This window comes from Hippocampus zosterae, chromosome 12 (assembly GCF_025434085.1).
Source record: "Hippocampus zosterae strain Florida chromosome 12, ASM2543408v3, whole genome shotgun sequence".
In the NCBI taxonomy this organism is placed as follows: domain Eukaryota; kingdom Metazoa; phylum Chordata; class Actinopteri; order Syngnathiformes; family Syngnathidae; genus Hippocampus; species Hippocampus zosterae.
This window is the reverse complement of record NC_067462.1, coordinates 2779729-2803910: the sequence shown is the minus strand read 5'-3', so window position 1 is coordinate 2803910 and position 24182 is coordinate 2779729. Positions and strand designations below refer to the sequence as shown.

The window sequence follows — 24182 nt, the reverse complement described above, 5'->3', positions numbered from 1 at the left end:
CTCCCAGCCGACTATTTGCAATAGAGGCTCCATCTCACAGGTGACCTTTAAGAGGATATCAATTATTGTCTATAGATGTACATCCACGCTGGGCCACATACAGAAAGACCGAAGCAGGGCCACTTTGAAATGTTTTTACTTTGATTTTTATCAAGAACACCAAAATCAGTCAATCAAGGCAGCTCTCTATAAGATTTCGGGGTGGTCAAAGACCCTGTGACCCACCAGAATATCTCAGCCCCTGCACCGAACAGCAGCCCATCTCGATATTCAGACCGAAAACGGGAGCAATATGTTGTAAGGTGACCATTTTTTAAACAGCTAACTTGGGAATAATTCATGTGATATTTTCACAATTTTGGACCCCGACACAGAGCAGAAGGTGGGGTATGCCATTTTTTTTTGCATGTAAAAATGTGTCGTCTTTGGTGCTATGAAGACAAAGGTTATTCCTCATTTAGTATTGTTGCATATTTAGAAAAGCTCCAGGGTAAATGAGTTTATAAGTAGCAAATGTCATTTTTAGTCAACACTATGGAATGTCCCCACTTTTGCGTTTATTAAAACACAAACAGCATGTTTTGTCTTTAAAACTCATCTTAAAAATCATTTTTATTCTTTGGCTTTTGACTTGATTTTTGGTTTGACTATTTTTGTGCTTTCTACTATCTTGGTTATTGTTTTGTTTGTTGTTGTCTGAATTATTTTTGCTCCATGCACAGCACTTTGTATACGGCGCTGGTTGTGCTCTCTAAATACAGTCGAAAATGGATTCGAGTTGAGTGAAGCTCAAAGCTAGAGTTTGTTCTTCTCCTTTCTGTGTTGGAAACGAGTGTTGGCTCCATGACAAATGCTGCTTTCCGCAGGTGGGTCACAGTTTGGAAAATTGGATGAGGTTCCTGTTGATTTCCGCCACATTCCGGCAACCTGCAGCAACAAAACGGAGGCTTTCCACAGCGGAACGACGATGGCGGTTGTCATTCGGACCGGTTGTTCGCACTCACCCGATAAAGCCATTGAGAGGCGGAACTCGTCGTTTAGAATTTGCAGCACCTCCCTCACGCCTTCCTCCCCCTGAAAAGATGAGAGACGAAAAATTAAGGAATAGCCCATAAACCGGTACAGCGGAGTCCTACAACACAATAGCAAACCTTTGGTCCATAAATACTGCCCCGGTTAGGAATTTCACAAAAATATCTTTTGGTGAATTTTTTTTAAAATACGTTTTTATTTAGATTAATTTCTAAATAATTACTGTATTCATATAAATGCATTTATTAAAAAAAAAATCTCAGCATTTCTAACGTTTTCATTATACGTCTGCCGTATTGAACTTTTTGAGATGATCTGTTAAAAAGGTGTTGCCTTCGTAATAATCATTTCATATAACTATACTACATGCATTTTTGTCATTGCACTTGTACTTCATGTTACTATGTAACCGCCATGGCCACAAGCAAACATAATCCAGCTCACGTTGCCCCCCTACTGCCACCAAATAGACATCAAAATAATCTGTCACCGAGACGGATAGGAGATTTATCTTCAGCGGGTCATGACACGAGTGGAAGGGATTTCACAGCGTTGAAGGACACGCGCACACAGACGCGCACGCACACACACACACCAAATGACGTACCTTGTATGCAAGGCCCCACACTGCCGGGCGGCCAATGAACACACACCTGGCCCCCAAGGCCAGCGCCTTCAGCACATCGCTGCCCGTGCGGATGCCCCCGTCCAGGTAGACCTCGATGCGGCCCTGAACCGTGTCCACGATCTCAGACAGGGCGTCGATCTGCAGACACGGCAACCAAACGGCTCTGTATTTATTCGCTCCTGAAAAGTTCCTCAAGTAGTGATTTGGCCACACGGTGGAAAACTCGGACCCGAGCGACTATTTTGCCGAGGTGGCCTTGCCTCAGGCGTGCACCACTACATGAGAAAAGCACGTGACAGAGACTCTTTGAACAAGGCAGCGTGATGGCTCAGTTTACGGTGTGAGATCAGGTGGGCAAACTTTTGTACTCAAGGGGAACATTATTTCTTATTTCTATCTTACAAAAACAGTCAAATATGTGTGTAAAATAGTTCATTTGAATGAAATATCCATTCCTGTTCATTCTACTGTACAATTATTATTGCATTTTATGAAAAACTGTTTATTTTAACCATTCGTGCAATTATTTCATTTGAATGGTCTTATTTTCATGAAAAACGTACTTTGGATGGATTTATAATGAACTTAGTCATAATTAATCAGTAAATTGTTTAAAAATGTTCACAATGTAAATGCAAAATTGTTTATGATCGATTCATATTCCAATGCATATTCCCAATTTTGTTGTACACTGCAATGACCATAAAGATTCAAATTCTAAAATATTTGCTGAGATGAATGGAACCCCCCCCCCCCCCCGCCAAAAAACAATCATGAATACATCTTACTGAGGCCGGGCCGCCGTCCAGTTGTCTCCCACCGTGGTTGGACACGATGATGCCCTGCACGCCGTGCTCCACCGCCAGCTCAGCATCCTCCTTGGTCAGGATGCCCTTGATGATGATTGGCAGCCGCGTGATGGACTGCAGCCAGTAGATGTCCTTCCAGCTAACAGACGGGTCCAAAGTGTTGGCCGGGATCCCGTATTCCTCCGGTCCTGCCACCTCCTGATAGGTATGGATTTTGTTTTTAGTCCCACACTTGTCATTTCGATCTACACCCACGCGACACGTTATTAGGCGCAGCGCTCGGATTGTGGAATAGGGTGTCAAATTCTTGTGGAATCACTCTGACGCGTACACATTCATCATCGTTGGAAAAAGCACGGCCCATTCACCTGAAAGGCGCCATCAAAGTTCTTGACTTTGAGATGCGGCGGCAGCTTGAACTGGTTGCGGATGTCGTTGCGCCGTTTGCCCGTGTACGGCACGTCGACAGTGAGCACCAGGGCCTTGAAGCCCAGCACCTCCACGCGGTGCACGATCTGCTCCGACAGCTTGCGGTCACGGTACACGTAGAGCTGAAACCAGCGGTAGCCGTTAGGCGCCGCCGCCACAATCTCCTCCACCGAGCAGGTGGAGTACGTGCTGGTGATGTAGCATGTGTTTAGTGCCTCGGTGGCTGTATAGTGGAGGAAATACAATGCCCAATTACTCTTTATAGTTAGTACTAAGCAAACCTCACCAACTAACTTTAACTCCAACCCCATCCGGCCAGGGTTCAGGTTTGAAATTAGCCTTGCACCATGGTTTCTAGGCAGGGTTTGCTTTGAAACAAGATTCAGGGTTGTGAAAAAGGCTTTCAAGGTTTTGCGTTATGTTCCCAAAACAAACAGCAGCCACTCAACAAAGGTCACGATTGTGATCATATGCTTCCACCTAGTGGTGGGAATCTGCAGTTCATACATATGAATATCGCCTAATGCTAAAGGCCACAGACAGTCTTTTAAAAAATGTATTTAAAAAAATATATATATATAGCGTGACCCACCTCTCGCTGTGGCCATCTCACCCTCGTGCCACGCCAGACAATGGAAGGCAGTCGGCGCGATGCCCACCGGGAAGCTGATCTCTGCACCCTGCACCGTAGTCCGAGTGTCGCTCACCGACACGTCGCGCAGGATGCGAGGTCTCAGGCGGATCCTGCACGCGGAGACAACGTGAACATCAAAATTGAGAAGGGCTGCTGAGAAACACTCGTTATTTTAGCCAAGATTCCGGTACCGCTTGAAGGCCAACAGGTTGTCATCTCGGGTGCAGCACTCGTCGGCTCCGGCAGCGTAGTAGTCCCACGTGGCCTTGGACAGGTGCTCCTTGGCGTACTCCTCAAAGTCTGTCAGGCATACCATGGCCATTTCGGCACACTGCCCGCCCTCTCTGTGGGATGCAACATTAGAAACAACCCCCGGCAGGCCCCTGTCCTACATCACATGATGACAAACTTGAACCTCGAAATCCATGCTAGGGTACTTCAATAAATGTCCTACAAATATTATTTTCAAAGAAATTGGAGAATCTCCAAAAGTTCTGAATTTTTGCTGCCAGGCTCGCAGAGACAGGGTCATGTTGTCTGTGGTTCAAAAAGTGTTTGGGAAACCAAATTTAAATGTCAATTTAAATAACATAACACAAAATACGATACAAACTAAACAATAATTAAAAAATGTTTAAAAAAAACACACACACTGAACAATACATAAAGAATAAATCAACATTCTTTTAAACATTGATTTGTTCAACCATTTTTTAGCTCAAAAAAGTGTGTTTTTTGTTTGCGCGAATCTTCAAAAGATTTTTGAAGTGGCGCCTAACTGGTGGAAAAACGGAGAGAAGCACCGATGGACGTAAACTTCTTGCATAATAAGCCACCATACTGAGGCAAAAATCAGCTTTTTGTGATGCAACTCGGGACCAAAATAATCATCAAGCCATATATTTAGAATGGTAGAGCAATAACTATCATATCAAAAAAATATAACGTGGTCGTTGTTCACTCACCGGTTGCAAATGCTCATTTTCTCAGGACTACTTGCACCCTCCTGACAGAGACATAACCTGCCCAAAAGACAAAATACACGTCAACAATTGTGTCCAAATCTCATTGCATCAACACATGTACAGTATTGTCCAAGAGATTAAACCATAGAAATCGTGAAGAAATACTGCATGGGATTATCCCAAAACACTTCCAATCATGAACACTTGAGGGAAGTGCAGCACGAAATAAAGAGGAAAAATGTCAATGGTCATCCGTGTTCAGATACGCTCATATTCGTCATTAGCATGTTGTGTTTTTGTTGCTATTTAAAAAAAGAGTAAAGGTTAATAATAAAGAATAAAGATGTTGGCTTGTTAAAATTATACCGAAGGAGCCTTGTACCCAACCATGGTGACAACACTGTGATCTGATCGTTTTGTTGATGACTCATCACACATTTTCCCCTAAAATCAGTTTGTGTTAATTACAACATAAAAGGGGCGCCATGTTGAAGAGAAAACATCAAGTATGGGCAGTAGCAGCGCATCGATGTGAAATACATTCAGTCTTCATGTGGCTGAACATGCGTGTGTGATATTGTGAGAGAGAAAGTGAGAGAGCGAGAGTGAGAGAGAGCCGTGAAAGGTGTCCGTCACGTGCCGAAATGTCGCTTAGTGACAGCACATTGTCCAGGTGAATTTCTAGAATACTTGCTCTCTTTCACCATGTTCCAAACAAACTGCCTTTACGACGGTGATTATTGTTTCTTTTTCTCCATCTAAACCTGCTTTTCCTGAAACAAGGCAAATATGTGCTAATTGTAAACTAGCATTGAGGTGACTGAAATCCCAAAACGAGCAAGTCTTACCTTAACCTGGTGTGCTGTCAGCGGCCTTCCGTGCTCTCATGTGACGAGGTCGTGTCAGAGGGCACCCCGCCCCCTCTCATGTTCCCCCCTAGGTACCTCACTTCATCAGAGTGGGAAGCTCCTCCCCCACACCTCCCAATGCCGGTTCACACCAACTCCCCCACTTGCTCTGGCCTCCTTGTTTTTTTGTTTTTTTTTAAAACACCAAGAGCTCATCAATGACTGGACTGGACTGTGGATAGAGAAAAATAAATTTATTTTTGGGTGTACCATGAGATTTTTTTTAAAGTACTGTACTGCAAAAAGAGTGCCTGGACTCCAAAAAGATTGGGAAACACTGCTCTGTCCCGAAGAATAAATTACTGTAATTACGCTCCCCCCAGTGGATTATCCACACAATGAATGCATTTTATCACATACATCTGGCTTTTCAATAACCTCAACCCTCCCATCCCGGAAAAAAAAAAAAGTCTGGTCCTGACTCAAACGATCATCAGCAAGCATCGCAGAAGCCTGATTAACGATCCCAATCAATTGAATCGAGTGTGTTGGAGAAGGGAGACTTCTAAAACAGGCTGGAATAGGACAGGACTTGGCTAAACCCTGATGGAGAGGCTTTAAAAACTCGAGTATCACAAATGATGTGTTCAGCCTTTTAGGGACGATGAGAGGGAAACCATTCCCGATCCTGATGTCGGTGAAAATGCAGAGACTGTCATCCTTTTTGATAAATGACGTGTGGAGTGATTCGTTCAAGCACCTGACGGGAGAGTCACACAGCACTACTGAACGGGAATCCTGCCGTGTATTTGGTTGGCAAGTCATGAATTAAAAAAGCAAGAACCGGGAGTTAATGACGTGCCATTTACTTTGAGTGACCTCACTCGACTTTGAAGGCCAACGCTTCCCTCAACATTCCAACAGTCACTTCAGCGCCTGGAAGGATGTTCTCCAATCTTGTCATCCAAGTGTTGGGACAACCGAGATCAGCCTTCACCTGAATGTTTGTGCGTGCTGTTTCCATGGTGCTGATAGGACACTAACAATGCTGCAATCTTTGAATAGGGCGCCACGCTTGTGGCTCCCTTCATCTCGTCCTTCTTGCTGTCTACTTTTCCAAGTCAGACACGATGATTCAGTGCCACTTATAATCACCCCTCCCAAAAAAACACAACCTAAATATAATAAAAAAGAGGCCACAAGTTGCCCATCTAATTTACTGTCAAACTAAACATAAAACAAAGAGAATGATACCATCTGTATTCAAAACAATAACGCAGCTTTATCTCAATACAGTCCGTCTGACTTAATACTAACAAAAGATGGGCTTATGAATGGCGTCCATGTGGTGGTAATAGAATGCTGTAAGAAACAGATATTTGAATATAAAAGGTGCAGCAGCACAGAAAATTAAACAATACTCACAGGCATATATATTCCTGATACTCTTTTATTTGTGTCTCCTTGATTGTATTTTACTTCCCTTGTGCTAGCTCATTCGTAGATTGTAGGTGGGGGGGGAACCCCACTCATTTTAATTGTAGTGTTTAATAAATTACAATGAATTAACCACCCATTTGCTTTTTGGCCTCTGAAACTTGTAATTTGGAATAGACCGGAAGTGATGTCAGCAAACTGACATGGAGAGCAGTCATACTGAATTGTGAACATTAAAGTCTCTCGAAGAGGACAGTCACGCACATTTTGCACGCACGACTTCCAACCATCAGACGCTAATGTGATGTCTTACCCACCTCTGTCTGTGTGTGAATGAATACATCAAGGGGGCGAATTTAGGCCTGAGGGACACGAAGGGGGGTGTGGAGGGGGGTTGTTGGGGTATATGTATCTGCCTGACTGTGCAGTCTCCATTTTCTGTGACTCATCAGCCAAAAATCCACTCTGGTGGGTTGAACACATGCAGACATGACAAATAGTGGCTTTCCACCGTTATGAAGTCATTGTAAAACAGCTGCAATTCCCTCACAAGGTCAAATGGTGGGGGAGGTGCCGGGCGGGGGGGGGGGGGGGGGGGGTTACGTGTTTGCCCAACTTCCTGCACGTCTCCTTATCTGACGTTCATTTAGTGGTTTTATGAGCCTGTCTCACGATGATGTGTGAACCACTTGCCACAGTGGTTTTGGAAATTGTGTTGGTTTTGCCTCCGCGTGCTATATGGAGAGTAGCCTGGTGAAGTCACAACAACAACAACAACAACAACAAAAATCAAGACCTCAGTTGATGACAAAGTTCTGTTCCTATAGTGATGCAAGACAAATATTTGGGCAACTTGTAACTTGCTGCAATCAATCTATTATTACCGCTGGAGTCATAATTACAGTAAATATTTGTCTCGGAATCAAAACACAGAGACAAAAGTGAACGTGCCCTGCGAGTGCAGTGCAAATCTGCGAGTGATTGACACGCGGCCATGAAAAGTTTAGAATTGCCTCTTGAAGCTACAAGATTAGAGACCAATTAATACCAATTATTTGTAGTAAAGGAGGCCGATAACCAATAATCGGAGCCGATATTCATTTTCGGTAAAAGGGACAATATCCCCCCCCCACCACCTCCAAAAAAAAAACCCCTCTTAACTGTCTTAAAATGTCTTTTTTCATGGTTAATGAAGAAATTTTCAGATTCCCCTTTCAATCTTCCCGGCCGTCAGAAAAAAAGGGCCATGCCAATAAGTGATCTATCCCTACACAAGATGGCAGCAAAGCATGACTTACATCTAACTGGAACTCCTCAACTCACTCCGACACACTTTCTCGACAGCAAGATGTTTCTAGATGGCGTCAAAACGCTGCCCTTCACGGTCAAGTAATCAAACAGAAAAAGAATATCTGCGGCGACGGTCAGTGAGCTCATGCCCTGTGGCAAACATTTACGCCTCTGCAGAAAAAAAATGGCATATTACGAGTAAATATGTTTGAAAAACACCACGACAACAGTAACTGTCTGCATAAGCATTAAACACGTGCTCGTACCAAGAAAAAGGTGCGGCACGCGCTAATGACAGAGCGCGAGACCAGTACTACTCATCTGCCTGCTTTAAATTCTAATTCTCCCCGAGCTAAAAGTGAGGAGCATCCTTGCCATGTTGTTATTTTGGGTGCTACCCTTTTTAAACCACAGCAGAATGGATCATAATCACAGGCATGGGAGCGTTTTGCACTTGTATTCCCCAGGAACGCATTTCCTTTCCAACACAGGAAGTACTTTATGTATTTATGAAGACAAGCTGAGGTCGATCCACAATTAATGAATTAATTTGTTTTATTTTTAATACTAAGGCCATCCTCTCTGGCTCTCCGATGTGAACTCAAGTGAGTATTACAGAACCCCCCCCTCCCCCCATACACCCTGTTATGACCCACGGTGGGATCAGAGTGTTTAAGGCAACACAGTGAGAGAGTCTTTGCTTTGTTATTCCTGGCCCGTGATTCAGAAAGCCTTTCGCGTCACAAATGAACCATAACTGGCTCAAGGTCGCCTCCCCACAGTCGGCCCCTGACTTCAAGTTGGACTCCCGCACAGAGCGCCGACTGTACGTTTACGTTTTTGCTTTAATGCTAAAAGGCAGATTGGAATTCTAGGGTCTAATATGAAAGCATGATACGAAAGGAGAGAAGAGACGTAGGAGGTGAGAGCAGAGGATGTGGCGCAGGATGACATGGGATAAGGCAGAGGAATATGAGGGAGCGAGAGAGAGAGATACAGATTGTCTGGCAAACTTCCTGTTCTGACAAAATGGGAAATCCCAACGTTCTCATCTTCATTTTTTACTTTGGTTATACAGGAGAGTTACCAAGGTGGATGACAACACAGGCAGAAAGTTTGTAAAACTTGATTTCAAAAGAAAAAGATGGTTGTTTGCACGAATTACTTTTTTTTTACAGCCTGTTCTTTTAATCTGGCTCACTGAGCTTTTACGGTATATGATCAAGAGTCTCGGATGATTTGTTCCATTAATTTTGCAGGTGTTTTTTTTTCTCCCAATTTTTCAAGTTCAATTATCTCATTAAATAATTGTTTAAGCTGGTGTATCGTGTACTTGTAAAATAAAATGTTAATAAAAATGACTAATGTACCATTAAGTCAAATACAGTAATTGGCTGATTCATTCTATGTACATTCATGATAAATGTTACAAGTTTAAAATGAGAATGAATTCATTTCGCCCCGAGTGTTTTTGTTGTCCATAGACATTTGACTGAAAATCTTTTGACAAATATGTGTTTTTTTTATTTTACAGGGTCATTCATGTAAACGTTTTCCCTTCTTTACTGGCCTGGTGGGAAGTTGAATCATTGGCAGTATCCTCCATTTTATTTTGCATCTGCTCACTTGCGTCTTAAGATGGAGTCCTGTGAAGATTTCAGGTCAATTATACTCATTAGGGGCAATTACAGAACATTAGCTGCATCCACTTTCTGCACACGAGTGCACGGCTTTAGCCGCTACCGTATATGACATTTTTTGTGACTTATCAGAATGTAAATCGTTCGTTCCTATTCATATGTGAGAACGACAATTTCAAGTTGTGCTCCCATGAAAGCCTCTTCAGAGAACATGTGATAAGTTCCAATGTATGATGACGATGAAATAATGGCCGGAACAAGCCGCTAAGAGTTTCTATATACCTAGTATGTGCCCCCCCCCCTAACCCACCCCCACCATAAAGAGCGACCACATAAATTAAAAGTAAAAACATGCATTGATCTAATTGTGGCCAATGAATCACTTTTGGATTACATTCAGAGGACATCATGTTTAGGCTGCGGAAATGTTTCATTTTGCTTGTTTACACGAGAGATAGTGAGCGAGAGAGAGGGCAAAGGGGAGCCTGGAAAATGGGGTCGATTGAAAAAGCCAGATAAGGCAAGCCAAATTAGTTCTGCCGCTACTTGAAGTTGATTTTACTGAAGGGACGAAAACCTCCTTTGCAAGTACGTGGATTAAGGTCACTGAGCTATTAACTGTCCATCTTCATTAGAAGAAAACAAGGCTTGCCACGTCGACCCCGTTCATCTGTGAAACGGGCGGGATGAGAATGATTGAAGGAGATAAAAGAAGGAAAAAGAGTGGGTGGGAACCTAAAGAGGAACAAAGACAAATGCGGAACCCGTCTTCAATTCACCTAACTTGGAGAAAACCTGCCTCTTCAAAATGGGTCCGTTTTGATTTTTTGAAAAGACTGGATTAAAAAAAAAAAATCATACTGAAGCAGGTAAGGTTAGGGTTGAGGAACTGTCAGATGCTCACATTAAAAGGTAGTTGGAAACAGATCTTTTGGGCATGTATTGTCCACTTCTTATGAGCATCTCAGCAGAATTGGGAGCCTCATAAAATAAAAAATGACAGAAATGTGACAGAAATGTGACACAATGTTCCGAAAATAATACAAGTGGGCATTAGTCAGTACATCGGATAAGCATGACAAGATGCCTTTGTGGGAGTACGGCTCCCACTGCTTCCATCAGGGGTATCAAACTCATTGTTGTCGCGGGCCAATTACGGTTCCCCTTGGAGGGCCATCGTGAATTTTGGGAAATCAGATAAATGTTTAATCCCCTCCACATATAAATTATGAATAACTAGTTTCAAAATCAGAAGTCAAGAATAATGACTGTTGTGGTGGATTGGTTATGACAATTTGAAATGTTGGCTCAGATTTTAGCGAGCTTCATGGAACTTGACATGCTTGATTTACTTTCGCGGGTCATATAAAATGAGGTGGCGGGCCAGATCTGGCCCCCGGGCCTTGATTTGACACCTGTGGTTTACAGGTACAGTATTTCTGTTTTCAGGGAGTCACGAGGTTTTTGCCATATGTTCCGCCTCCCATGGTTCCCACACCTAGCTGGAAAAACATCGAAGGAAATGGAGCCATGGTGTCCCCAACATATGTGTCGTGTTTGTGTTTCCAGTGGAAGCCGTTGTGTATAACGAGACCACCGCATTATCTCACCGGCCATCCTGACATTTATGTGACTTCATTGGAAGCAAACAAAGGAGAGCGTTTATGATTCCCAATGATTTACGCAACAGCGTGTCGGAAACCCTGTGCACGGACATTACGGGGCTTCGCATTTACAGTCTATTTAAAGCATATGCCGCCATTAGTGAAGGAAATAATATTTTGATTAACTCTCTCAAGTGCAACAGTTTGTAACATCAAGACTCTGATGACCAATGTGTGTGTGTTTGTGTGAGACAGAGAGCGAGCATGGCTGGTCAGGAGAGTGAGGCGTTTGTTTGGAACGAGGCTCATTTTACAGTGGGTACGTGTTGTTTCACAAAACAATTTGATTATGGCGGAGAGCCGGGGGCAGGCCAACAGTCAGTCCGGCCCCTCCAAGCCCGGACCGGTGCAGACGACGATATCCATCTATGGTGGGAAAAGTGGAGCGGTCGAAAAGGAACATGTTACAAAGCGGTGAATCATTGTTTTAATCATTGGGCCATTGATAATGTGACACACTACCACTGGATTTGGAACCGTGTCATGGACTGCGAAGGGAACCGATTCTTGCATGAATGAAACGTTTGAATAACGAGAATAAACACAAACTTTTTCCAAATAAAGCACGTAATGGTAAAAAAAAATGACGGTTGGAGGTCAACAAAAGTGAGGTAAATGATCAAAGCCTGACCCTCCAGCGACTCACTTGAGATGACGCGTTCATCCCCGTCCTTTTTCTGCTCATATATTATGAGGCAGGTTCATAAAGAGCCGACTGGATGCTTGCTCAGTGTTGGAAGTAGAAAAGATATTTGGGGGGCAGGTCGCTGCACTGCATCAAAAGAACTGACCTGATTTATCAGTGTTGGGTCAGTGGCCAGGTAGCTTCTAATCTTGTAGCCCTCCACCCACACACACACACACACACACACACATATATGAAAGGCACACAGACCCTTTTTTGACCTCTCTTTAGCGAACACACACATTGGCGTCATTACTGTCATGGGGCAGGAAACGTAACCCCCAACAAAGACTTCAGCGCTTTGGAATCTAAGCGGCTCGGCCATGTTCAAGGACAACGAATGATGAATTTCCATCTCTGCTGCTCAATCTTTCAATTAGATTTCCATTCTTCCTGCTGGTATTTTCTCTCCCCTGCCCCCGGTACATTCAACAATTGGTCACAATTGTTTGCCATGATTTCGATTTTTGACGAGATGATCGAGGGCGTGGAGGCAGAACGTCTCCGTGCAACGGCTGCCGGATACAATTAGACTTCAGTTTTACAGCCACGTGTGATGCACGTTGCCAATGACGGTGACGCAGCCCAAGAAGAAGCACAACGTACAGTAGAACCATCCGCTCATCCGTGCCAAGAACATTCCGTCTACCCAAAATAGGAGATAAATAAAGGTAATTTTTCAACGAAAATGTTGTGCATAACCTGAATTCTTCATAGATAGAGACGTTGTAATTTGAGGTTCCACTTTTTTCCCCACACCCAAGAAAATCTTGTGTTCCGTCTTCTCAATGAATGTTGAGGATGTTAAAATGACCCCATACTTGCACGCACGATGTGGAAAAAGGCCTGCCTTCTTTCTCCCCCCTAGACTTTGCTCTGTCATTTGAAATCATGACTCCAGAGTTCCTTCCTGGAGTAATGGGGTAACGATGGAAACCGTGATCTCAATCAAAACAAGCAAAAGACTTCTATTGCTTCGCAGTGAAAAATAGGCGATATATAGCATCAATTTGATCATCAAGACGTCATAAATCCGAATGTTATCCTCACATGTGAATATGAAGGATTATTATGTTAATCTTTTGGAAACGTAAAAAAAAAAAGATCATTTGATCCAGGAAAAAAAGTTTCACAGAGCAGAAATAAATGGCTCCTAAGTCTTTGATGTTGCCCCTTTGGCACATATACAAGTGCAAATGAGTATGATGAATACTTCCAAGTCAGGCCCGCCACGTCATTGTCTGGCTTGTGCATCTCTTTGTGAGCACAAGTCCACTTTGTCCATTGAGCTGTCAACGCACATTTTTCAACCTGCCAAAACGGCGCATCCTAAATCTCCTTTTCCTTTATTTACAATCACCGTTTCCTTTATCGACAACAATGAAGAGGGGAAAAACACGTATCACGTGTGTAGTTCACACATCTACTCGCCGTTTCTCCATCGCATACATCCATTTCTCTGACAAACAACTCCAACTTATTACAAAACTAAACTATTAAACGAACCATTAAAAAAAATTAACAATGCTTTAGATCGCCAGAAACGTGAAGTCAATGCACATGATTTGCTTGAGCGGAATTCTGGAGGGCCAGATCTGGCCGAGGAGCCTCGACTTTGACACCGCCGTTTTTAAATGAAAAGTATGACAAATCCAATGAGTGCCTCTTTTCCCACAGCAAAGAACAACAACACATGTTGCCATGAAAACTCGCGTCGCAAACTCACCGATTTCACAATGTAACTGCAGGACAGATGTTGCGCAACGAAAACACTCCATTTATTGTGCTATACACATGTTCGATTTTTTTTGCAGACGGGAAAAGAAGTCAATGGACATATGGTTCTGTTGGCTACACAATAATACAAAGCTTCAGCCCCCCCCCCCCCCCCCCCCTTCGGCTCCCTGTGGAGTTGAACATCCGAATGCATTCACGGCCTGTCGCCAGAGCAAAACGTGGTGGCGATGACATCATCCGTCTGTTTATGGCCGTGTTAGCGTGAGGAATTGGGAGCAAAATGGAGTAAAGTGCGGATCCAATCTTAAGTAGCCAAACTGCAGCCACTTTGCCACTTTTTTGAGAGGGGCGGGGGGACCACAGTGAACAATCAAAATGTTTGCTTAGAGAACGCCGATGCTTAGTCTACGAGCCTTTTCAATTAAATGCGGCTTACGGCTGTGTATTATTCTTTGACGCTTCAGGTATGCGCATATGGTTTCGTTTGTTTTGTCTGCGACTGACCTCATATGGTTTGGGTTTTGACATTTTTGTCATTGATAAACGGTATAAGTCACTTTGATGCAAAAAGTTTTCGTTCAAGGAATAATACGGACGACTCATTCGGAGTTTCAGGGAGGAGATTTAAATGCTGACTCGGACACTTTTACCAAGAAGAAAAACACAGGCGTAACCATGACGACTTTTCTACCCATCTGTAAAAATTGCAATCACTGACTGCTTATCCAATTAGTTAAAAGCTGTGTTTTCCCTCACGCTTTGACGGGCCCGAACGTGACAATAGAAACAAAACAACAACCGAAGCTTCATATTCACACTTGGGGACAAATGTTCAAGTCGTCAATGGACCAAACATGAATGTTTTTGGAAGACGGGAGAAAGTCGCGGTTCCTGCTGAAAAGCCAAGCGATGTTTGAGCCGAGATTTGAACCCAGAACTTCTCAACTCCGAGACAGACGTACTGACAACTATGCCATAAATGTGGCCGGATTTATCATGGTGTTACACACGGGGACCATCAGAAAAACACTCTCATTGCGACAGAAGCGATAAAGAATAATAACTACTATTATTCCTGTGTTGCGTTATGATTTACAGGACATTATAAAACGCGTTTGAGTGGCTATAAACACCAGTGTCAGTTCGAAGACACTTGTGAGGATATAAATAAATGAATAAATGCAGGCCAGCAAAGTTTGAAGAGTACAATGTGTAACCCGAATCACTTTGTCTTGCCTCGAGCTTGTGATCTCATCCCCCCGGAGGGGCGGGAAGGGGAAAGCTTAGTGGAGGAAGGAGGTGGAAACGCTGTTCAGAAACCGTTCGCTGCTATTCAGCACTTTCTGAAATGAGATACGACATGTGCGATGGCCACGCACGATGAGTTTTTAAGAACCTTGGCCAATCCCCAAAAGTTTCCTGAGGTTGTCTTCCTACAACTAGCACTTGTCTCCTTCCATGCCGCCGACTTTGGCGCACACAATTCACCAAAGCCGTCCGCAGATCCAGTGAGTGAAAGTACATGTCGTGCTTTCTTCTTTTTGTCATTTGGACACGTTGGCAGTAAACAGCCATTTCAAATGTGAAGATCATACCTCATCTTGACTCGTGCTCACCATGCATACCCACCACCCGCACTATCGAGCAGTTTTATTTTATTAGCGGTTGCGATGCTACGGTTACTGTACGCATTTATTTTGCGTCTCAAATGATCCGAAAATACAGGAAGGAGATTTGCCCGGTCCTTGAGAGAATATGACTAAACGGTGGTTACCGAGGCGACAGCTCGGCTGTGTACCTGTTGCACTATTTGAATGGGACGTTTTTGATCATGTGTTCGAGCAACGGGTGACCCGGTAGTCCAGTGGTTAGCACGTCGGCTTCACAGTACAGAGGTACCGGGTTCGATTCCAGCTCCGGCCTCCCTGTGTGGAGTTTGCATGTTCTCCCCGGGCTTGCGTGGGTTTTCTCCGGGTGCTCCGGTTTCCTCCCACATTCCAAAAACATGCGTGGCAGGCTGATTGAACACTCTAAAAATTGTCCCTAGGTGTGAGTGTGAGCGCGAATGGTTGTTCGTCTCTGTGTGCCCTGCGATTGGGTGGCAACCGATTCAGGGTGTCCCCCGCCTACTGCCCGGAGACAGCTGGGATAGGCTCCAGCACCCCCCGCGACCCTAGTGAGGATCAAGCGGTTCGGAAAATGGATGGATGGATGGATGGATGTTCGAGCAACGCAAACGCAGGACCTCCCCCCAACCCCCCTTCACTTCCTCCAAATGATCTGCATGACTGCCCTCCACCCAGCAATGACGAACCTACGCAGGTCTTTCCCCATCGACTCTTGCCTGAAAACTAAGAATAGGTGACTCGAGTTTCCCCGAGTGTCGCAAGTTTTCGGAATTACTAGTTGTTGCCGACAGCTGGTAAACATGCAGGATCTGATCATCAGAAATATTAAACGAGACGTGGGCGTTTTTGTTTCCCCAAGTCTAACAGTTCCCAGATTTCTTAATAACATGCCCGTGACATGCTGTCGTCAATATTCCAAGACCAAAATCACGCTTTCAAGACGATCTTAATGTTGCATATAAATACCCAGTTGGTCTCTCCTCTGACAGCTTTGCTGGCCTCCCACATCATTCCCGCTGATCCTGTTCCCCGAACGGTACCTCCAAACCTATAAACTGCACAGCAAAGTGGCGCAGGTGTATATGGGAAAATTTTCAGCAAATTGCTCATTCAAGATATTCAAAAAGTAAATTTTCAACAATACAGTGTGTCATCTTATAATCATGAACATGGGGTTCATTGGCTCTCTCATAGGCGTAACTTGGCAACATAACTCGCATTTCACCCCCCTCCCCCTGTTTTCTATCTTTAACACAAGATTGGAAAGTTGTATTATGTAAGCAAAAGAGCAAGCCAGCAGGGAGTCTCCTGGGAAGCCACAATAATATGTAAAGTTCGGGCAACGATCTAGTGCAAGGACCAAGTACTTCATGATGCCGCATTGCAGTGGGAAGAGCAAAGTTAGAACATTTGAATCGGGGCTGAGACGGAGTGAGAGCCGTTTTGAACAAATACATGTTTTGCAAATGTCGACAGATTTTCGCAGCTGTGACCTCTTTTGTCCCGCGTCTCCGCTTTCTCAGGATGACTTTTTGTGCACGTTGTGTAATACACACATTTCATGATTTCTCCACGTCAGCATCGAATGTAACCTGCTCCGCCCAAATTTCTCAACTTTTTCCATTTTCACTCGCTATTGAGTACGTTTAACTCAACCTCTTACATGTCTGTAATGGTGTTGACACGAGTAACCGGGACCATTGACGGTAAGATTACATTATGTAACATTATTACAAAATTGTATTGTTATTGTAAAAATGAAGCAAAATACAGAGAAACACATATAAGCTCTTAGAAATAAAAATGTTCCTTTCTTTTTTCTGTTCATCAAACATCCAAAAAGTGGAAAGACACATGTTGGCTTTTCAGTAGACTCCATGTTGACACACTGAAAGCCAAGCCCAGTGGTTTTCAGAGGACAAAGGACATCAAAATAAGGCAGGGCTTGTGGCAACGTTGACATACTCTGAAGATTTTTTTAAGCATCTTTCCACTATTGTTCCAAACAACCCCATGCTGTGTGATTTAAAAAAAGGCCCGTTTTAAACACAAAAATGTGTTCTCATCTCCATATCAAGCAACACAATTCCCAGAGAATGGCTTCAAACCGGGATTTAACCTTGATCGTCACTCAGAAATGCAAAAGCGGTTTAATGGTTGTAAACACGCCTGAGCGGTTGGGCCTAGCATGAGCAAATGATGACATTGCTAAAAATGGTTTGGGATTGACCAAGAATGATGTGCCAGTGACAGTCTAAAATTATTCCTAATTACTCTTCTTGCAGTTCCAAATTCAAAACAGGACCAGAGTGACAGTCGAAAGCCTTTTCAACCTTTTCAACTCTCTGGCAAACTAGCCCTTCTATGGATGAGTAACCTGACGATTTAAACAGCACTAAAATGACAGGCAGTTTATCATTCTAATAGAGTATAACAGTGTGACATGTAAAAGTAAAACGTTCCGTCACGCATCATGGGTCTATTGGTGAAGAGCAAAACATTGCTCGCCCAGCAGACCACACACTCGCCTCGAACAACTCATCTGAAAGCGAGTGGCGACGAACAGGCCTTCATGCCCACTTTTTCGTGGCAAAGCATCAAACTGTGATGCCATACTCTGCTCATATTGTGAGTTGTGTCAGGGAGCCTGAAAATACATTTTCACCACGACACACGCATGTACTAAAACCGAGGAGTTTTTCTGGACTGTTGAGGCACCGAAAATGGTGATTCATTTGGCCAAAAAAAAATATTCTTTCAGAAATTCCAGGAGGGCCCTCACTCTGCTTGGTACTTGGGTTCTAATAACTGCATGCATTCTGTCTGTTGCATGATTGTCAGCCGAGGATCAGTCTAAATCAAAATTATATGGACCGCATTGGCTCAATCTGTCTAAATATGTTATTTTGTCTCTGGTGATGGATGACAGATGGCTCCTTTCATAGCTGGCTGGTTTGGACTCCGTTTTTGAACTAATTTGGCAAAAAATGAAAAGGTCAAATACAGAAGCAGACATCTCCGTTTTTTGGGCAGGAAGGCCAACTGGTGTAAAAACTGTGCTGAACAAATCATGCGAGTGACTCGCTGTGCAGACTTTGGCTAGGTTCACACAACTGATTAATTTTTTTTCGCCCAATGGCCTTGTTGCAAAGACGTTTAAATGGACTATTACCTTGTGCCAGAACATTAACCAAAGATACAGAGGACATGTGTTCTGGGTCTAGCGAGGTGAACCAGAGTAACAAAAATGTTTACCTGTTCAAGTAGATCCAAAGGAGAAGTTAATGACGACAACGTGCGCTGCTCTCTCCCACATGCATCCTTGGTTGTTTTTATTAAACACGACACATACAAACAAAACAATAATCTCAGTACATTTGTATTTCTTAAACTTTATGAAGTCTTCTCTTAAATATTTCACAATATTAATTTCCCAGACTATTGTAAATTAAAAAGCTTGTCAAATGGCATACAGTACGAAAGGGAACACAAGATGGCGCCGAAGCAAATTTGCGGAGGAAAAAAACGAATTTAAATTTATTTAAAACATGTTAAATTTAGCACTACTACTCCAACACCTCTTGAATAATCACACATTCACATACAACTTCAGGGCAGAGGCAATGATACTTTATCTGCTGTTTACTGACCTGGATAAGCAGGTAGAAAAGTAAGCCCAAATGATGACGTCGCGCGTTAGTCTTTACCAGATTTGCGTTTGATGGACACCAGCCAAGTTCCGCCTTCTTACAGGTCCCCACCCGGAACAATTCATCAACGACGTCCGCCTATTTTTATTTTTATTTTCCGTTGTTTTTAATCACAAAGAAAATATTCACCGACAAATTTCACATCATCTTAAATGTGCACAGAAAATTATAATCAAGAAAATATATATATTTTTTGGGAGTAATTACACAACATTTTCTTAATACAAATGTGGACCTTCCTTCAGGGATGTCACACAATCCGCTATGTGTGACAATATCATTAGTTTATTGCAGGGGTGTCCAAGTCGGGTCCTGAAGAGCCCCTCTATCCAGCCTTTTTTAGAAGTCTCCCTCCACCAACACACTTGATTAAAATAATCAGGATCATTAGGCTTCTGCAAAGTGGCCCAAACTCAATACTGTTTCTGAAGACCTGGAACGGGGCAAGAAACTCGCTTAATTCACACAGCAACTTGTCCAGTTTAAGCCAGCTGGTACGGTCTCCAGTTTCCCCATAACTTGGATCAGGATAAGCAAGCGCTTTCCAGATATTCAAACTTTGGGTCCTTCCAGATGTTGATGCCATATGACCCAATTCCTGCGTATGACGTAAACTGATTGTGAATCCTAAAAGCCAACATACTGCACAGCATCAGTGTCCTTCACTGAGCTACGTATATCACGTAGCAATGTGCTGTCTGTAGAAATATACTGTAAGTAAAGATACAAGCAGCATATCAGATGACCCATTAAATGGTGGACACATATATCAATGTTTAAATCGAAGCAGATTTTTTAAATGCGAAAAACCCTACTTGCGGAAAGCCCCTCACAAAGGACTGCTCATAAAGTCCCTTTAACACTGAGCAGCGAGCAACCGCGAGTGTTTTCAAGGGCAGCAAAAGTTGCGTTCATGTCAAAGTTCGTCAAGATTCCTTCAATGTCATAAATGTTCGCCAAACAATCGTAAGCGGTTCAGAAAGTGGATGGATGGATGGATGTGATTTAATGTATTACAGGAATACCTAATTTTAGAAAATAATTCTGTTCACCTTTTAAGATAAGATAAAATATCCTTTATTTGTCCCACACTGGGGAAATTTACAATTGGGGACATTTTAGACGGGTACATAATCCCATTTATCTGCCATTCAAACTCTCTTAACATTCACCCCACCCCCTTTAATAAAAGAAAACATGGGCTTTGGTCTTCAGTCGCTCTCCAATTCCTACCTAGCAACAAATGTTTTTTTGTTGTTGTTGTTCTACTTCTTCCTTTCATAACTTTACTGCTGTGAATCGGGAATTTCTCTATTGCGAAACTAATAAAGGTTTTCTTGTCTTAAATGTGGCGTCACGTGACCAGAAATAAATCCATTGGCCAAAAATTCACTACTGAGCAAAATTGCTTTTCGGGAGGGACTTTTTCGTAATTAATGAATTTGTGTTGATTCCACAACTTGAAAATTGTACGTGTGAGATTTGTTTAAAAAAAAACATTTTCAGGTATGTAAAGAACCATTTGTTTTATTGGAACTTTAATTAGTTCTCGGTTCCACTATGAAAAAGAGTAACACGGGGTTGTCTGAGAGTGAAATAGAGTTAATAAAAATAATTTTGTGTCACCCACAATGGAAATGTTGCCCCCCCCCCACCCCCCACCCAACATGCGTGGGTTGTCGGTCTCCGAGTTGAACCTCCTCCCTCCTTCCTCCGGTTGCGATTCAGCCATGCCCAGTCAGATAAATCACTCCCACTCTGTGCTAACCTGCACACTGGGGCCGCGCATCGGAGAGGGCCAGACCGTAATCGCCGAATTCTCTTACACCAGGAGCCCACTTTCTGCTCTGGTGACATTGAAGTGCAACATTTGCAAAGCATGTCTGGAAGAAGCATAGCCGCCAGGGTGCTGGTTGCTCTGTGCATCGGGACCGCAGTGCACTGCATGCCCAAGGGGAACCATAAGAGACGAAGACAGGCACCCCAGCATCACGTCCCCTCGGTGTCCCAGGGTAAGTTTGAGGTTCTTCCTTCCGTCTTAATTGATTCTTTCACCTCCAGATGACATTTTATTCTTTACTCGATGGTCAGAATCCTGCTATTGTAGATGCTTGGGTGTGTTCTATCTTTTCACCAAGGTAAAAAGTTCTAAAAGCAGTCATTATGTGGAATATTGGAGAGAACCTGAGGTGTTAATTAAAGATGGAGATTGTGAACAAAGAGCCACCCGATGGTGGGCGGTGGGGAGTAAAAGTGGAAAAAAACAGTCATCCCTGCTGCAAATGATTTATTACTGTTTCCGGGGTTTCCTTTTGATGTGAAGTTAGCACAGCTCGGGTCAACTTCACAGACAATGGAGAGTCGTATGTAGCAATAAAATGTTTGACTTTTAATTGCATAAATATTGTTGTCCTAGGTACAAATGATTTATGAGTGTGTCATGGCTTCTCATGAAGTCATATGAACTTAATTTTGGGTAAAATTCACTGACGAGGAGTCTTATCTGGTTAAAAATATTTCCATCTGAGAATGTACTGCAGGTTTGATTAGTCACAAAGGTTTTTGTCATTAAACTCGCAGGAGTTTGTTTTTTACAGCCTCAGGTACGGTGTTTGTCATTGCATACGAGTTGAGCGTATTTTCCGTCTCTCACATTGTAGACAGATGGACTTTTTTTTCACGTGTCTGCTTATTGCTTCCAGCTTGTCGCGGCCACCCAGCCTTATTTTTTACCTGCTTTCTTCTCGCGTCCTGCCAGATGGCTGCATAGAGAGCGGTCATTTCTACAACATTAACGACCAGTGGGAACGGCAATACTTGGGCAGCACTCTGGTGTGCACTTGCAACGGAGTCGCCGGGATTAAGTGTATAAGCAAGCCTGAAGGTGGGTCAGCATGTGTATGCCTGCTGTGTTATTTTATCAGCGAGTCTGTCTTTATTTATCTCGCTGCCCTGAGACAAAACAAACACACCTTCTTCTCTCGTCCCCCCCGCCTTTCAGCTGAAGAAAGATGCTATGATAAGATCAACCAGCAGTACTACACTGTGGGAGAAACGTATGAGAGACCCAAGGAAGGCATGATTTGGGATTGTACTTGTATCGGATCTGGCAGGGGGAAAATCAGCTGCACCATTGCCAGTAAGTTGGGACCCCTTCCACAGGAAGTGCTGCCATTATCGTTCACACCACAGAACCACACATTCCGGACACGGCGGTTTTTTTCACATCTTAACCGAATTTTAAATTGCTAGGTACCCCACACAGCATCACTTAAAAAAACAAAAACTCAACATCATGTGTTCTACTCATACTTTTATATTGTGTGGTATACTTGAGCGACTAGGTGAGTTTTATTTATAATGTGCGTTTCAGACACATGGTAACTCAATGTGCTTCACATAAGTCAAAATACGGTAGCTTTTTGTCACCAAATTGTTACGTCCAATCATGTGCCGAGCAACAACTGTGTGACAAGGAGAAGTTTGTTCATATCCCAACACCCTCCTCACACTTTGTCGCAGTACGAGATACGTCAATGTGATATCATTCTCAAAGATAAGAACATCTCGTAGCGTTTCCCACACCGCAAAATCTTTCAGGTACATCCGATAGTCGGGCCTTGGGGAAAGTGCTCGAACTTGGCTCAGTTGACGATGTGCGTGTACCCCCGCTTAAGTATCTCCTGGTGTGCTAGACTGATGCCAGTATGCCGCGGTTGTCTCACAAGTGTGCTGTTGTGCAGATGCTTGCTTTTAACTGTGCGGTGAAATGATGACAGAAAGAGCTAGTCTTTCATTTTTGTGGAAGTGACACACACAAATGCATCTCAACCCCCCCCACCCCCCTCCAACTAGATCGCTGTCATGAGGACGGAGCCTCGTATAAGATCGGAGACACCTGGAGGAGACCTCACGAGACAGGAGGCTACATGCTGGAATGCGTCTGTCTGGGTAACGGCAAAGGAGAATGGACCTGCAAGCCTGTCGGTGAGTCAACACTTACACACACACGCACACACACACACACACACACGCACACACTGGCTGTGACTGACTGTATGATGCATTGTTGTCTGATCACCCTGCAGCGGTTAGAGCGTCCCTCCATTAGTGTTATCAAATAAACACAATTAATATTGATAGTGGGCGGCCCGGTAGTCCAGTGGTTAGCACGTGGGCTTCACAGTGCAGAGGTACCGGGTTCGATTCCAGCTCCGGCCTCCCTGTGTGGAGTTTGCATGTTCTCCCCGGGCCTGGGTGGGTTTTCTCCGGGTGCTCCGGTTTCCTCCCACATTCCAAAAACATGCGTGGCAGGCTGATTGAACACTCTAAATTGTACCTAGGTGTGAGTGTGAGTGCGAATGGTTGTTCGTCTCTGTGTGCCCTGCGATTGGCTGGCAACCGATTCAGGGTGTCCCCCGCCTACTGCCCGAAGACAGCTGGGATAGGCTCCAGCACCTCCCGCGACCCTAGTGAGGATCAAGCGGCTCGGAAGATGAATGAATGAATGAATATTGATAGTGTATGATGCACACTGAGTTGGTGTGTGTGTGTGTGTCCTGCAGCTGAGCGTTGCTATGACAACGCTGCGGGGACATCCTATGTTGTCGGGGAAACGTGGGAGAAGCCCTACCAGGGATGGATGGTTGTGGACTGCACCTGTATGGGAGAAGGAAGTGGCCGCATAACATGCACTTCCAGAAGTAAGAGACCCCCCGAGCCTCATATAAAGAAAGATCTCACTTCATTTTTAGTTTTTGGGGGGGTATTTTTAAGTTAATTTACTTGTGACGTTCCGAGAACTCGCTCGCTGGTGATTCATGAATGTTCCTATTTGGACTCTGCGCTATCAAACTCGTCTTTTGTCTTTGGTCATGTTACATTCCGCACTTTCATCAGGAACAAATTAGCAAATGCCTGAATGTGCGTCACACAAGCGCCGCAAAAAAAACAAAAAAAAAACGTAATTACTACCGGTTATTTTTGGGCTCGTCACATGTATCTAAGCGTACTTCTGCCTCTCAAATACCAAACATCTCTGCTGTG

General features: G+C 43.7%; 2 protein-coding genes across 7 annotated transcripts in view; one reads left to right on the top strand and one right to left on the bottom strand.

Annotated features, from left to right (window-relative positions):
- Positions 1-535: 535 nt before the first annotated feature.
- On the bottom strand, positions 536-18753 carry hao2 (hydroxyacid oxidase 2 (long chain)). Of its 4 annotated transcripts, none has more exons than XM_052081389.1 (11): positions 18682-18753; positions 6663-6707; positions 5346-5577; positions 4498-4554; positions 3724-3876; positions 3491-3642; positions 2838-3121; positions 2449-2667; positions 1640-1798; positions 1005-1074; positions 536-927 (listed from the first exon to the last, which is right to left on the bottom strand). In XM_052081389.1, the coding sequence occupies exons 4-11, from the start codon at positions 4512-4514 to the stop codon at positions 872-874; spliced, it is 1110 nt and encodes a 369-aa protein (XP_051937349.1). In that variant the 5' UTR covers positions 4515-4554; positions 5346-5577; positions 6663-6707; positions 18682-18753; the 3' UTR covers positions 536-871. The 4 variants fall into 4 exon arrangements, with proteins under 4 accessions (XP_051937349.1, XP_051937347.1, XP_051937346.1 ...); XM_052081387.1 differs by adding an exon at positions 10617-10693 and having other exon boundaries at positions 536-1074; positions 18682-18752; XM_052081386.1 differs by having other exon boundaries at positions 536-1074.
- A 2125-nt stretch (positions 18754-20878) lies between these two features.
- The window catches only part of LOC127611835 (fibronectin-like), a 30479-nt gene continuing 27175 nt past the window's right edge, over positions 20879-24182 (top strand). For 2 of the 3 annotated variants that reach the window (XM_052082615.1, XM_052082613.1), the window contains exons 1-5: positions 20880-21148; positions 21895-22020; positions 22138-22275; positions 22992-23123; positions 23702-23839. In XM_052082615.1, coding sequence (XP_051938575.1) covers positions 21016-21148; positions 21895-22020; positions 22138-22275; positions 22992-23123; positions 23702-23839 — 667 coding nt within the window. In that variant the 5' untranslated portion in view covers positions 20880-21015. Of the gene's footprint in view, positions 21149-21894; positions 22021-22137; positions 22276-22991; positions 23124-23701; positions 23840-24182 lie in introns of all 3 variants that reach the window. The other variant, XM_052082614.1, reaches the window with a different exon arrangement.

Excerpts from the sequence above, each read along its gene's own strand:
- hao2 (XM_052081386.1), bottom strand. Across the intron at positions 3,122-3,490 it reads TGAGATGGCCACAGCGAGAG|CCACCGAGGCACTAAACACA; the intron begins GTGGGTCACGCT and ends TCCACTATACAG. Across the intron at positions 1,799-2,448 it reads TGGACGGCGGCCCGGCCTCA|ATCGACGCCCTGTCTGAGAT; the intron begins GTAAGATGTATT and ends CCGTGTCTGCAG.